General features: G+C 37.9%; 1 protein-coding gene across 1 annotated transcript; it reads left to right on the top strand.

The window, feature by feature from the left end:
* Nucleotides 1-435: 435 nt before the first annotated feature.
* LOC139722506 (enoyl-CoA delta isomerase 1, mitochondrial-like) lies at nucleotides 436-7914 on the top strand (the record flags this gene model as incomplete). Its single annotated transcript, XM_071633795.1, has 4 exons — nucleotides 436-534; nucleotides 2341-2422; nucleotides 6741-6857; nucleotides 7638-7914. Coding segments are annotated over 4 exons (459 nt in total), but the record flags the coding sequence as incomplete, so codon positions are not given.
* Between the last annotated feature and the right edge of the window lie 7471 nt (nucleotides 7915-15385).

Raw genomic sequence — 15385 nt, 5'->3', positions numbered from 1 at the left:
TGTCATTTCAATTTGTTGTAGAGTTCCCATCTGGACAGAATATCATGGATTTCAATGAAACTTTAAACTTCCTTGCTTTTAAATGGATTGTCCAAATTTCCTTTCAGCTTTCAGTGAGTATTTCATAGCTTCACTAATTGCTCAGCATTATTCACAGACTTTAACAGGGAAACATCCCCTTTGAATCTATAGCCAGTTACAGTAAATTTCAGCACTCAAATTTAAGCCTAGTTATTTCATGTATGTCGTATGCAGTATGCAGTATCAGAAATGTTTGAAAATAGTGATTCCCTGTAAAGAAAAAGAAGAGCATTGTAAAGGGCAAACTACCCAGGACCAATTAGGGTAGGATTCCATCTCAGATCTAGTCCAGGTTCAAGAAACATTCACTGCTCATGGAATACTTCCCCACCCCCTTCTTCTTCAACTCCACAGGGTCATTCACCTGCTGGTGGTTGTTTGATGGCAACATCATGTGACTACCGCATCATGGCGGACGGTGCCTACACCATCGGCCTCAACGAAGTCCATCTGGTAAGATGAACTTCAGGGAAAGTGTAAAGTATCAAAGTGGCAAGCAATCCAATATGAAATCGAAAAAAAAAACAACCACACAAATAAACATAAATCAATTGCATTCACAAATGACAAGAGAATGGCCAAATTATATTGGTGCATTGTGAGATAGTTTTTTTTTTATGTAGAAATGTTAGTCCTTCAAGTAGTTGAATTTATGGAAATGTTATGCTTTTTTTTTTGGGGGGGGGGGGGGTGTTTTTTCTCGTTTGGCTGTAGCTTTTAGTGAGATTGTAGAATCAGGTACCTACAGAAGGGTACTGTAACTTGTCATATATGCAATTCATGAACACCCACAGCAGGGTTCGAAATTGGCGATGGTCTGCTGGCCATTGGCCACCCAAAATCATGTCGGACTAGCTAAAAATCATAAAATTCTGAAGTAACTAGTCCGTCTGGCTAGCCCAAATATTGCTTCAGTGTCAAAATTGATTCTAAGTAGTCCGCCTGGCTAGTTAAAAAAAAAGTTAAGTGCGACCCCTGCGTGACAGTCATTAACACACATATAATATAAGGTCATATTCACCTGTATTGAAAAATTCACTAGTGTAGAACTCATCATGGGATCTGCTGGTAGGTGGAAGTACAAATTGATTAAACACTTAAATGTGCTGACATCACATTTCAGAGCTGTATCAAACTCCATCATAGCCATCTTATCTTCCTATGAGCTGGAAAAAAAAGAATGTACATGCATCTCTACCCAATCAAACAACAACAACAACAACAACAACAACAAAATTATGTTTGATTATGAGTCTCTATCTAAGTAGCGATATAAAAATATTTCATGAACAAACGACGTAAAATCCCAGCTACAACGACAACAACAACAACAAATCTCATGGTTAGTAGTCAGAATGCATACATGGTGCCAGACCTGCTGGTTACAAACTGGGAGTATTCCCAATGACAGTAGAATTCTGGTATCTAAAGTAGGCAAACGGTGCATAGGATGTACCAGCGGTGGTGCACATTGTAAGGCTTAAAGCATCTTGATATCATCTTGCATTATTTATTATATTTGTATCTTTATCATTTCAGTGGAATTGTAGTGGCCATTTTTAGTCAGTTGTTCTTAACTTTGATAGCCTGAAATTGCATTTTGTGTACTGTAAAATAATAACTGTTTTTAAAGATGATGTATAGTTATCAATTGTGTTTTTGAATGATCCATACATTACAAGCCTCGCTTTTGAATGGACCACTCTTTTCCATACTTTCTTTCCTGTCAACCTTCAAAGCTTGCATAGATGCTATATACCAGTAGTGGATCCAGAGGGGGCGTACAGTGCACTCCTGTAATAACGAACATGGTTATAACGAAATTCCGGTTACAACGAAGTAAAATTTAGGGCCGCAACATTATCAACTCTATGTATTTTTATTGTTTATTCATTCGGTTATAACGAAATTTCGATATAAAGAAAGAACACTGCCGGTCCCGAGGACTTCGTTATGACGGGAGTCCATGGTACCGGGCATGCGCCCCCTCCTCTATTTTTTGTTAGAACAAAAGAAATAAAAAGAAAAATGGGGGAGCGGCATGTGCCCCCCCCCCCCCCTTTAATTTTGCAAAGGCACCTCCCCTTTATAGAATTCCTGGATCCGCCCCTGTATACTCTGTGATTCACATTCCATTATTTTTTTTTTTCATTGATCAAACAATATGATCGTTTCATGCATGCTTTGTATTCTGTTTTACTTTTTTTTGTTGTTGCATGGAAAATGAATTGAATCAAATTATTTGGATCTCTTCTTCAGGGAATCGTGGCTCCATTCTGGTTTAAAGATATAATGCTAAGTACCGTAGGTCAGAGGGAAACAGAACGAGCCCTGGGACTTGGTGAGCCAACCTTATCCTAATCCTCTTTATTTACCTCCGCCAAGGGAGGAGGTTATGTTTTCGTTACCATTGGTTTGTTTGTTTGTTTGTTTGTTTGTTTGTTTGTTTGTTGTTCATTAGTTAGTTAGTTAGTTAGTTAGTTACTTTGTTTGTTTGTTTGTCCGTGTGCAAAATAACTCAAAAAGAAGTTAATGGATTTGGATGAAACTTGCAGGAAAGGTTTAGAATGACACAAGTGACAAACGATTAACTTTTGGTAGTGATCCGAGAATTTTGGTGGAATTTATGAAGTCTTTTTGATATTTTTGCAGGTAGGGTCAATGAACTTGGGAGTTCAGACTACGCGTATTTGAGGTTTGCATGCACACACTAAAGTGCATGCTCTAGTTTCTGCTAGGGCGAGGCATGCCGTGCGGCTGAGGATTTATGACGTAACAAAGGCTTCTATATTGGGAAATCTGGCGACTTTCAGCACACAATGCTATAAGTATGTATGGGTGGTAATCATTGATATCTCTATGGAAGAACAAGATCAGTGGTGGAAATGAGCTGCATGCTTGGCGGAGGTCTGCGCTCTCAGAGTGCTTCTCTAGTTATCTTTATCATCTTCATCATTATCATCATTATCACCTCCGCCAAGGGAGGAGGTTATGTTTTCGTTACCGTTGGTTTGTTTGTTAGTTTAGGTAGTTTGTTTGTTTGTCTGTGTGCATGATAACTCAAAAAAATTGTGCACGGATTTGGAGGAAACTTGCAGGAAAGGTTACGAATGATGCAAGAAACAGATGACTGAATTTTGGTAGTGATCCGGAATGTTTTATGAGTTTTATGAAGGATTTTCGATATTTTGCCATGTAGGGTCAATGAACTTGGGAGTTCAAGCTGTGCATTATTAAAGTTTTCATGTGCTAATATATGCGCGCACTAATTTTGCGTGCTCTAGTTTCTGTTTTGGCGAGGCGCTCCGTGCATCTGAGGGTTTATGACATAACAAAGGCTTTTAATCGGGAAATCGGGTGATTTTTCAGTGGGTGGAAATCACTGATCTCTACGGAAGAGCAAGATCATTGGTGGAAAGTAACTGCTTGGTAGAGAGAGGTCTGCACTCTCGGAGTACTTTTCTAGTTTATTTCTAATTCTTCTCAGACAAGAGACTTTTGCCATTTTGGATTATGTGTGGCTTTTGACTGAAAGATGTGGTGTAAATTTCCTTTCCTGATCGTGATTAATTTGTAGCTGTTCACATCTCTTCATTCTTATGTCTTGGATGTCTTCGTAAGAACTCATGAATTAGTATTTGGATCAGAAAAGAGAGAAGAGAAGTGGAGACCTGAGGAATTCATTTGAAGTTTATAATGTCACTCTCACAAACTGGCTTCTGTTCATTGCTGGTGTGGCTGCGTAGGAAGCAGAAGGTGCTGGGTTCAAATCTCAGGCTGATTCCTTTCATTATGTAATGTATTTTAACACAGGAGGTACAGCTGTACAATGTGATCTATAGTACAGAGGCCCTACAGTAGAGCTACCAATTACATGCATATTTTTGTGCAGTTTAATGTGGTTCTTTTGATCGGAAATACAACTTGCAGGCACCGTAAGTTTTCAAATTGTTAAACTAGAATAATTCTGACAGCCCTCGTAACATGTTACTTACTGTGCATTCGAATGTTTTTTTTTTTATTTGATCAGGGGACTCCGTTCTAATGTTTATGCATTATATGCAAATACAGTATGCCCTACTTAACCCTAACTAGGCCGGGGGGGGGGGGGGCCTCCGAGGCCCCCCCTTGACGTTCCGCGCGATGTATCGCAATCGCAAAAAGCTATCGCCGCGACGTTTCATGACTTTTTTCTTTCGAGTCTCGCGCATCTTTTGACACCAAATTTGCGACGCCCCGGGCGCGCGGTTTCGAAGTTACGCATAAATATGTACATGCATGTCAGACCAAAAATTGCTCGAAAACGTGAATTCGTGTACAAATTCAATGCCAACTGTGCTTGCAAGCAAATTTCATAAAAGCATAATTATTTTGGTGTTTTATTGATTAAAATCAATGAATAACATATTTTCTTGTTTGGAGCGATGTCACGAACAAATTTCATCGAAAAAAACAATGAAAAACATAAAGTCGAAAAACAAAGAAATACATAAGAAATTAAAAAAACAATAAAATACTTCAGAATTTTGTCTGATATCACAATTTTTTTCATTACATTTGCTAAGGACACTAAAAAGAATATTTACACAAAAAAATGTGCGTGTTTTGAGCTTTATTTTTTGATTTATACCAAATAGTCTGATTTCATGCATCATTATGCATAAATTAGCATAATTTAGCATAAATGATAATTTGTTGAAAAAGTAACTTCATGGTATTTTAGATTACATTATAGGCAATGTGTGAGGCAATGTGTGTGCCAATTTTCGTCGCGATCGCGCGGATCGACGGCCAAGATCTGGAGGGGGGGGGGGGCCTGGGAGGCCCCCCCCCCCCCCCCCCCCCCCCCTCCCCCCGGCTCTATCAACTACCTAAATAGCCCGGCCTAGTTAGGGTTAATGTAATGGTGGAGGCGTTACAGTATGTCCCCAAAAAGAAATTATGATCGGCTTTCCGCATTGATAACTTCCAAAATGATTAAACAATCTGAATGCTATTTCAGGGAATGAAACTACAGTGCACTCCCGTTATAACGAAATGCTCGGGACCGGCAGTTTTCTTTCGTTATAACGAAATTTCGTTATAACCGAACAAATACAGTATATAACGAAAACAAGGAAACCACATATATACACTGTATATATCATATTCTGTTTGCTGAATACTCATCATACACTGGAAAGCTATGTGAAATGTGATGGGATAACTGTATCACAATAACAAACGCAAGTTCCCCTCAGAAACTGTGGAACGAACACACAGTGGTGTGAAGCGTTCACCCATGTAGAGACGCTATAAATGCTTGTTCCGCTACGTATTTTCGAAAGCAATTCGCATTTCGTTATAATGGAGCATATTTCTTTTGTTTTTCTTTGTCTGTGGCGCTCGGAAAAGACTTCATTATAATGGAAATTTCGCTATAACCGTGTTCGTTATAAGCGAATTTTCTACCATAGACTTTAATGGTGATAATTTTGGGACCAGAAGATTTACTTCGTTATAACGAAATTTCGTTATAACCGTGTTCGTTATAACGGGAGTGCACTGTATAACTTCTTATCTACTCTTTGCAGAAAAACCCCATTCAATTTGGTTAAAGGGGATGGCTAGTAACCGATCAATGGGAATCAGTGGGAATGCTGAGGGATGATTGTTCCAATCCTTGTGGGATTCATTTAAGAGTACATTATATATCTACTCTTGTGTGAAAATTAGTTGCTTCAGAACGGTCTCATATTCAAGTAATGTGCAGATTAATACCCCATCACTGACCAGGTACGCTAATCTGGAAACATTAAACTGCACATTACTTGAATATGAGACCATTCTGAAGCAAATAATGTTCACACAACAATAGATATATAATGTACTCTTAGATGAATCCCACAAGGATTGTAACAATCATACTCCAGCATTCCCACTTATTCCCACTGATCAGTTACTAGCCATCCCCTTGAAGTGGTCACAAAGAAATGTGGATCATTGTAAAACATGTCATAAGTCCATTTCTTCCAAGTTCAGCACTTGGATGCTCTTGGAACTGTGAACACAAGGGACAGAACTTGTAGGGAAGGGATTCCTGAAATGCTCTGCAAAGATCTTCATTTCTCTTTGACCACTAAAGCAAATCTGATTGGGGTTTCCATAAGATGAAGGTAATAAGTTATTGTTTCTTACCTTGAAATTGCATTTGCATCGATTCACTCTTTTTAAAGTTATTGTTGCGGAAAGACGGATTGTAATTCTTTTGGTACATACTGTACGGCTATTTAATAATAATACTGGAGTTTTTTAATGTGCCATGTCTGTCACACAGTGGCACTCCTGGCCCAGAAAGGTAAGACCTCCTCTTACATTGCTTCATTCAGGAAAAGATCCCAATTGAAAGAAAGCACACAGTTACTGAAACAAAAAGGTTTTGAGTTCCATCTTGAACAGAGGGAATGAGGTCTCCATTCTCAGTTTCAAAGGCAATGAGTTCCAGAGAGAAGAGCCAGACTGGGTAAAAGCTCTGTTGCCCCATAAATGATGGGTGCAGGGAACTTGAAGGGTATGAGCAGTGGATGAACGAAGAAATCTAGTTGGTTTGTCCGTATGGAGTAGTTCCTGAAGGTAGCTTAGTGCTGTGCTATGTAAAGAATCTTTCTCTCGTCTGTCAGGTCTCCTCTACAAGCCCCAGGAGGCACTGGACATTGGTCTCATCGATGAGATCTCCCCCGAGGACGAGATCCTTGACCGGGCCAAAGAGCAATTACTGAAGTGGACCAAGATACCAGGTGAGGTATACTTTCATTATTGAGTGAAAAAAACAACAACAGAAAGATAGAAGAAAGAAATAATAAAATGAGGCACTATGCACATTTTCAACCTGTTTGAGACAGACCGATTTTGCTATAACATGCATTTCCCATAGACACCTGCCTGAGTATACTCGGGACCTGTCTTCAAGAGGTTAAGACAGTTAAGTATGTGTAGTTAACAAAATGAGGTTAACTTTCTCACATTATGTACAAGGCAGGACGTTGTTATACATTGGTGTAAGTGAAACAACCTAACCCATTGAAGACTACTCCTTACCAGACTCAAGCAGGTGTCCGTTGGATTTATATATAGATAGTAATATCAGCTCATCCTCAATTGGTTAAGATCTGTCAATAGGCAGCCTACGGAAAGAATTTGGAAAACTGAAAAAAAAAAAATTATGTGGATAGATAGGAAAGGGGATGGATAGAGCAAGTGAAAAACATCGTAAAAAGAGGAAAACTAAAGCAAAAATTCATGCATTCATATTAAAATTGATGGAAGCATTGACACAGTGGTATTTTTTGTTTCCTCCCTGCTGCTGCCCCACGCGTCCCTTTGCTGCCCCGCCCATTCCTTGCTGCCCCGCCCGTCCCTTGCTGCCCCACCCATCCCTTGCTGCCCTGCCCGTCCCGTGCTGCTCCACCCATTCCTTGCTACTCTGCCCATCCTTTGCTGCCTGGCTGTCCCTTGCTGCGCCACCTATCCCTTGCTGCCCTCCCCGTCCCTTGCTGCCCCGCCCATTTCTGTTTCAGGCTTTGCCCGGATGACGACCAAGCGCCTCATCCGGGATGCTAACATGCAGAAGCTCTCCGAGGTACGGGAGGACGACATCAACATGTTCACCAACTTCATCCAGATGGACGCGACTCAGAAGCACCTTGGGCGGTATCTTGCCAGTCTCAAGAAGAAATAGGTTATATATCAAGGCCACACCCTCAAAGAGCACAGTCTCCACATCTTTCATCCGTGAAGAAAAAAGTTGCCAGGGAATGATGAACACTGGGTGCCATTAATTGTAACAGTTCAGTTTCATTACATGTATTATTGTTTTAAGTGGCTAGTGAATGGGCTAAAACTATAGCCATGTTGTTGTTTTAGTCTATTTCGTTTCAATCAATCTGTGTTTGTTTTATGAAGCATTTTCGAATAGTATGTTAGCTGTGCATTGTTAGTCATCATTCGAAAAATGTGCCAGTTGCTGCTTCACAAATTTTTATTTTAAAGTGCGATCAGATGAGACATGCAAGGTAAAGGAGCAAAAAAGACCATTTTTCCTCGGAGAATGGCTGAGGAAAAAGATGATAATCTTATTATGAGGGAGATAAGTAATACCTTTGCTGACAATAGTTTGCCTGAATATTCAAATGATACTCTAATGTAACTGCACTGACACACAACACTCATTATTGTAAGAGAAAAGTGGAGAAATGTGGGAATATTTTTTTTTATCGACCAAACTCAGTTAGGGCGGATTGATGTTGCTTCTCACGAGAGACAGTAATGATGAATTGTCCTCAATAACATCTGTGCATAAATCAGATTGTGATGAGGCCCCTCACGGAAAAACTGGTGACCTTTAAAGCTAGCAACTTCCATAGCAACAGCCAGCAACTTCCATAGCAACAGCCAGTTAGACTTCAGAATTTCTTCTTGTTGCTATGCAGTTGGTGCAATGATTCTACTGTCATGATAAATCATTCCTGTAGTGGAAACAAGGCACAGTCACTGAAATTGTATTACAGAGTTGAGGAGAATTGTTAGAGTATTGTATAAAGAGGGAAGCATGTGTTTAACATTTGCTCCATGTTATTACTCTAGAAATATCGAGTGAAGAGATTTAAGAGATCTATTCAAAGAGGTTAGAATTGAAAAGGATTTTTGGCACTATGTGTATTCGAACATGTTATGTGTATGGTTCAGCTAGGATGTAAATAGGGAGGAATGTTTACAACTTGTTGATTACCATCTGTAATAAAAAACTGAAATAAGATGATTTGTCCATTGTTCTTTACTAGACGTCACTTTCGTGTTGGCATGCAGTTTTGTAGTTAAAAACAATTCTACTGCATTTTTGGTTAGTAAATACTTCATTTGAATTCTAACCTGTTTATCTACAGGTAGGCTTTCGTGTGCATAGAGAAGGATGTATGTGTGTGCATATATATATATATATATATATATATATATATATATGATGTTTGTAGTCCAGGTGTTGGTACCAGTACAGAAAAGATGACGAAGTAATGTAATAATGCATTTCAGTCCAACAGTGCTATTTATTCAGACCAAATTTTCTACGCATACACACGTCTTCTTCAGGGTCGACATGAACAATTAATTGTTCATCTTTTATATATATATATATATATATATATATATATATATGTATATTGAATAAGTTGTCCGCATGTTGGCGTGATAATATCATCAAAAAAGAAACTGAAACCAAGTTCATGCTTTATTCACCAACAGTTTATTTCAGCACACAAATTTTCGAACGATTTACTCTTTCTCAAGTGGTGATACTGAGAGAACGATAACAATTAAGCCATAACAACACGTGAGAAAGAGCGAATCACTCGAAAATTTATGTGCCAAAATAAACTGTTGGTGAATACAACATGAACTTGGTTTCAGTTTTGTTTTTGATGATATAAAAAGTTTGATTAAAAAACAGATTAAAGGTGCATGGTCCCGGTGTTTTAGTTAAATGCGTACGCGGGCGCACGGCGCAAGTTTCGTACAGAGACATACGCTATCGACTCCTCTTTAGCGCTTACGCTGTGGCCCACTTCCCCGAGTCCGAAGAAGTCCGATTTACTGTAGTCAGTGGTCCGATCATAGTTCGGCTCACGATTCGCCTGAGGGGGATGACCGCTTTAGCAAACTTCTTTCGTGATGTCATAATAACAAGCACATATGCACGCACTCTAGCATTTACTACAGACTGCGCGATGCGCAGAGAAGACAACGAAGGCAACGTTAGCAACACCTACGCACTTTACTCTTGATGACAGCTCAACTTCAGCAATCTTCGTATCAATGCTAACGGTGATCGGCAGTATCATCAACAGCGCCCTCTACACTACCGGGATTATGCACCTTTAAGTCCCATTGTCAAACTGAAACAATTCAATGAAAGTTTATCATCAGAGCAAAATGCTGTAGAACCTTTCCAGTTATACATTACTTGTTACATAAAAATATATATTCTTAAAATATCTTTTTAAAATAGTGGAATCAAATGGCTTTGCAATCCCATTCTTCAGTTATTGTATATGCATATGTGAATACATATAATATATCATAATATAAGGCATAATATAAGGCTTTGTATAAATATAAGGCTTTGTATAATATATTTTATAAGATATATGATGCAAGTGACAACTTTTATCAATTGACTAATATTATGCAAGTTACAAATATATTCAAAGCAATATAATAATATGTTCTTAGAAGAAAATGTATTTGAAAAGAATGTACAGCTTTTGCAGGATGACAAATGAACACTGAAGTTTCAATAGAATGAATGTTCGAGAAGTGTTTAAAAAGGCTCGCCTTTGTTTGGGCAAACTGAATGCTCCATATATCTACATGTGTATTTTTCTATCAATAACAATTGCTTTGGCTTGTTCGTATTGCATCTTTAATTGCATGCACCATAGGATATTGGATATGCTCGTTCCCTGTGGTCGAAATAGTGTGATTATGCACTCTTGCAGTATAATCTCTCTTGTCTTCACTATGATCACAGTGCATAAATCTCTTGTCACCACTCCGCGGAAGTATTGCCGTTGCCATTAACAACTACTGTAACGAATTATTTTTAGCGTGTTGTCCCAATCAAGCACCACGACTCTAACCTTACGTAAAACATTTTGGTTTGATAGCATTCTTATTTTCTATGAATTTCATATGGAAAAAAATCCCTACAGAACAGTGTTAAAGTGATCAAAATCTGATGAGCAATAATTCATTCAATTTCATGAATTTGAAGAAATAATGACATACTGAAATTTTATAAGTTTCGGAAAAGACATCTTGACCACTCGTTATGAATATTCGAATGAGCAAGTTGATAGCAAACCCTCACAATTTCTTTGTATTCATTTCATATACAGAATGGCAAAAATGTCATATTTCAGCTGCATGGTTTGCAGTATTAACCATCCAAAATAGAACAAATGTTAACACGAATATATTTTGGTATGTGAACATAATTCTGTATTAGCTAACGATTTTCTGAATTTCATATATAAGATACACAGAGGGAATGGCATCATCAACTCTTGAATATTCATTTAGGACTAGTCAAGAAATGTTTTCGGGAAATGTGAAATTTCAATATGGTATATCTTCTTTATTTCTTTTCCGATTTCTTAAATTTTGGTCATTTTTGCTACGTTCTGTAGGATTTTTTTTTCTCTTTATTCTGAAATGTATCTATTTCTTGGGTGGATTTCCCCTTTAAGAAAAAACCTGAAAGTTGAAGTTGAAATAATTTTGTTTAGGAGAGATGTTTTACGTGTTTACAAGAAGCGTTGATATCAGTCACAATCAAAAACTGTAATGAAGTATTGAATTCAGCACCTTCCTAGGGAAGCAAATATATCAATCTTTGATAAACATAAATCATTTTTAGTTGACAGTTAAAAGTACGTATGTACAAGATTACATCAGTGATGTATATTCTTCGAATCATCGTTGCAAAACTTTGTGATTTGCATCAATGAATTGCATTATGGAATTACTGTGTCGAAGTGTCGAATGAGTGTGCTTTTTGGATTTCTTAATGATTTGTTTTGTGTGTGTGTGTGTGTGTGTGTGTGTGTGTGTTTTCTAAGCACTGCAGATCTGAACTTTGTCACGATGGCTTACGTTCAAATTGCGAACGGCTTCCCAGTGGGGTCGAGGCTGCAGACTGGATGTTACGTCACGATCGTCGTGCAAATGAAGAATCAATTGGAAGACGACGTCGGCGAGATGTCGATCGAGGATTAATTCATGCCTATGACCGGATTAAACGCGAAATAGGTTAGTGAGACAGGAATACTAACTGCTTGTGTTTGTGAACAATCATGAGAATAAAACCAAAGTTTCGAAATCTTTAAAATGTAATGCTATAGGTTTTCTCCTTGCGATGCATAGACTTCTCAATCAAAGCATTCTGGGATATTTTTTTTTTCACTGATTGCAGAACAATTTAATGAAATCAACGTTTTGAAACTCTTGCATGTTTGCTTGTGTTTATAGAAGAAACGTACATCCCACAAGCTCTACTCCACGAATCAATTCAGCTGAATGTGGAGACCATAGAAGCAGCTCTCGATGTCTCAATCTTAGCCATCACCCTACCTACCATTGATGGTGTCGAACCACCGACAACGCCTTTAGCGTCAGAAACGGAAAATCCCACATACCTGGTTGCTGTCATCTCAGTGATCTTGGTATTATCTGCTGCGATCTTCCTGTCGCTGTGTTTGCCTTATTAGTATACATGCGCACGTAAGTGTGACGAAATAGTGCGTTAGTCATGTATATTTATATACATGATATACTCACACCATAATATTTATTGAGGCGTGAAGTTTCTTCAATTTGTCTCCCTCAACAAATGAAAGATCGCAACTGCTGATCTGTAATTTAACAAACATGTCGGAAAAAAGGAACCATGGGGACTTGAACCTGTCATCTACTGCTTTTCTGCAGCGACGCAATTACCTTGGAACAAATACCCAAGCTCTGAAATTCCGACATGGTTATGTTAAGGGAGACAAACTGAAGAAATTTCACACCTCTACAACGTCAACCGTCACCCCTCTGCTTAATATTCTCTTGCTTTCAATTATAAATATGTTTTTCAGAAGTACTTTCAAACTCACTTGTTTTGTGAGCTGCTTAATGCATACTCCTACAAGAAAAAAAAAACCTGTTAACAAACACACTCAGATTTCTAATAAACCTTCCAGTCCCTGAAAACAAGACTACAGTCCTGTAAATACATATATAGGCCTAACCAATTCAATATTTTTTTGTTTTAACCAAAGCAAGAAAAATAGGAACAGTGAGTTAGCTTTAACACTAACTATATGCAGATGTGACGAGAATGTGGCAGTCCATGTTCAAATTACTGAAAAGGGGTGTTATGTCCCGGTAAATGACCAAAGAAAACATAAATGATCATAATATATTATAATACTCTGATTGACTGCACACCTTTTGAGGCTCCAAGTATACATCTCCAAATCATTTTGGATTTTTTTTTTTGCATCTTCTCTTCACGCGGACTGTACCTATCACTGTTTAGCAATCATTGTCACTATCAACTTCGTCAGCTTTGTTTTAATCACAATCGATTCACTATGATTATTGCTCACAAGATCGCGATTGCTTTCCTCTCCGTTGTAATTGATTACTTAATCCGATGAAGCAATGAAAAAAGGAATTAACAATATTAACAAGGCTAATTGATTTGTTCTTTTGTTCTTTACGTAATTTCAATTGACATAACCATGCCGTCATTTGCATACCAAACTTGGGAAATAGAATATTGACCGTGTTGTCTCTCCTTGGTAATGCTTTCAGCTCTGTTTCGAAGGAGGGCGAACATCGTGCATAGACGACTATACTGTATAGGACCACGTATTTGTAAGTATAGTTATAAACTGACATAGGCCTGATCATATCTTTACGGGGCGTACTTCAATGTGCCTTTCTTCGCATAATATGAATACTACGGTCAAAGGCAGGTTTTCTACCAATACTTTCGTTTTCATAATCTCATATGATTCGATGAAACCTGGGATAGACTTTAACGAGAACAAATTTACATCTTTCCAGAATTCCGACGGGATTATCCTTCAGGACGGGCTGACGCCGTCAATTTCTCACTGAGACATTAAATCGGTTCATGAAATGTGTACTATTATTCAGCGTCAAACATACTCTCGAATGTAGAGAGAAATTCCAGGAAAGCGCTACTTTTGAAGCTTGCCACTCTACACCATCAAATAATTTGGAAAATCTAATCCGGACCGGAAAAGAGTGACTACAACAATGATGATGATGCTGATAATCATCAAGAAAGCCTGCAGTGATATACAAACAAAAGATAATTGATAATAAATAGAAGTAATAGCGTTAATATTTTCGTTCTTTTTGTTTTTCCCTTTTTCATGTTCAGTCAAACCTTCGGGCAGAACAATGAATTCATGAATAAGTACCCAGATATTATAGCCAAATCGTAGCAGATTGTTTACCCCTATTCTGGGAAGCAAATTAGTATAGGCAGATGGTCTTGAAACCAGACTATTAGGTGGCATATTATAATTCTGAGTCTGTTGCTCTAGTCTAAGTATTACCTGTATGCATCTTATTCCTCATCTTTCAGATTCTCACTCTTTTCAACTCTGACTGTTGGAAATGAAAGATGTAAGTAGGGGATTAAAGGTATCGAAGCAGATTATAAAACTTAGATTTTGAGCATGTATAAAGTGAGTTCGCAAATATGTTATTGATCGGCGTCACGGATTTTGTGGTTACGGTTGTGGGTGGATTGGTTCAGGGTACATTCAACATGAAAAGCTTGATCTCTGTTGCAGCTAGAGCATAAATGTTACAATATAAAGCGTGATTACTTGCACTGATCGAAAATAATCGTATAAACAACAAGTCCAACTTTAATAACCAATAGCGTTATGGGAAGTGCAGAACTGAATATATTATGTTATAATTACATCACGAGAATACGGTTAATAATCAGCGAAATTATATTTTTTATGTACATTTATGCAGTTATGTGTTTTTGCTCTTTTTTGTGGGGGGGGGAGGGCTGCAATATACAATTTTGACTTTTCAGCAGTCCCCCTCATTTCCAATAGCCCTCTTAATTACCTATTGTTAAATGCAACGTTAATTGATTCTATGTGACTTGATTCAAAGTTTATCATCCTATCGCATAATGATTCACATGCAGATGGTAAATGTAATTGAAATACTTTAGTGTTCAGACAATCATGTATAGCGTTTCCACTTTTTTACATCTTAATTTCCTAGAATCGGAAAATAACAAATGACTCCTTGGTCGTCTTTTGTGTTTATGTCTGTTGCGCTTATATACTCAAACGTGAGTGAAGAATTAGTAGTTTGATTTCATGGTGACATTACAATTTGTGTAAATGAATTATGTAAATAGTTAAGACATGATATCACACAGCATAGTTGCTTGATAAGTTACGACAAAGTATTCACGTATGAAGGTATCAGGAAAAAAAAGTATATTCGTAACATGGTAAAGTTAACAACTCAAAGGCTTTGCGCTCATGTACCCATCACCTATGACGTAATAAAAAAAGGAATATGATGAGGGGAAACTGGGTACATCTTGTACTATATTTATACAGGATAATTTCATTGCTACCTTCATCTCATTATATGTGGCTTCCTTGATGTTGTTTTGACCTGAGAAGATGCCTTCAAGACTGCACTTTTCGAAAAG

The sequence above is a fragment of the Diadema antillarum genome, unplaced genomic scaffold (assembly GCF_040938485.1).
Source record: "Diadema antillarum isolate AM-2024a unplaced genomic scaffold, OU_Dant_1.0 scf00000166, whole genome shotgun sequence".
Classification (NCBI taxonomy): domain Eukaryota; kingdom Metazoa; phylum Echinodermata; class Echinoidea; order Diadematoida; family Diadematidae; genus Diadema; species Diadema antillarum.
Note: the sequence above shows the minus strand (reverse complement) of the source record. Positions and strands in the feature narration are given on the sequence as shown.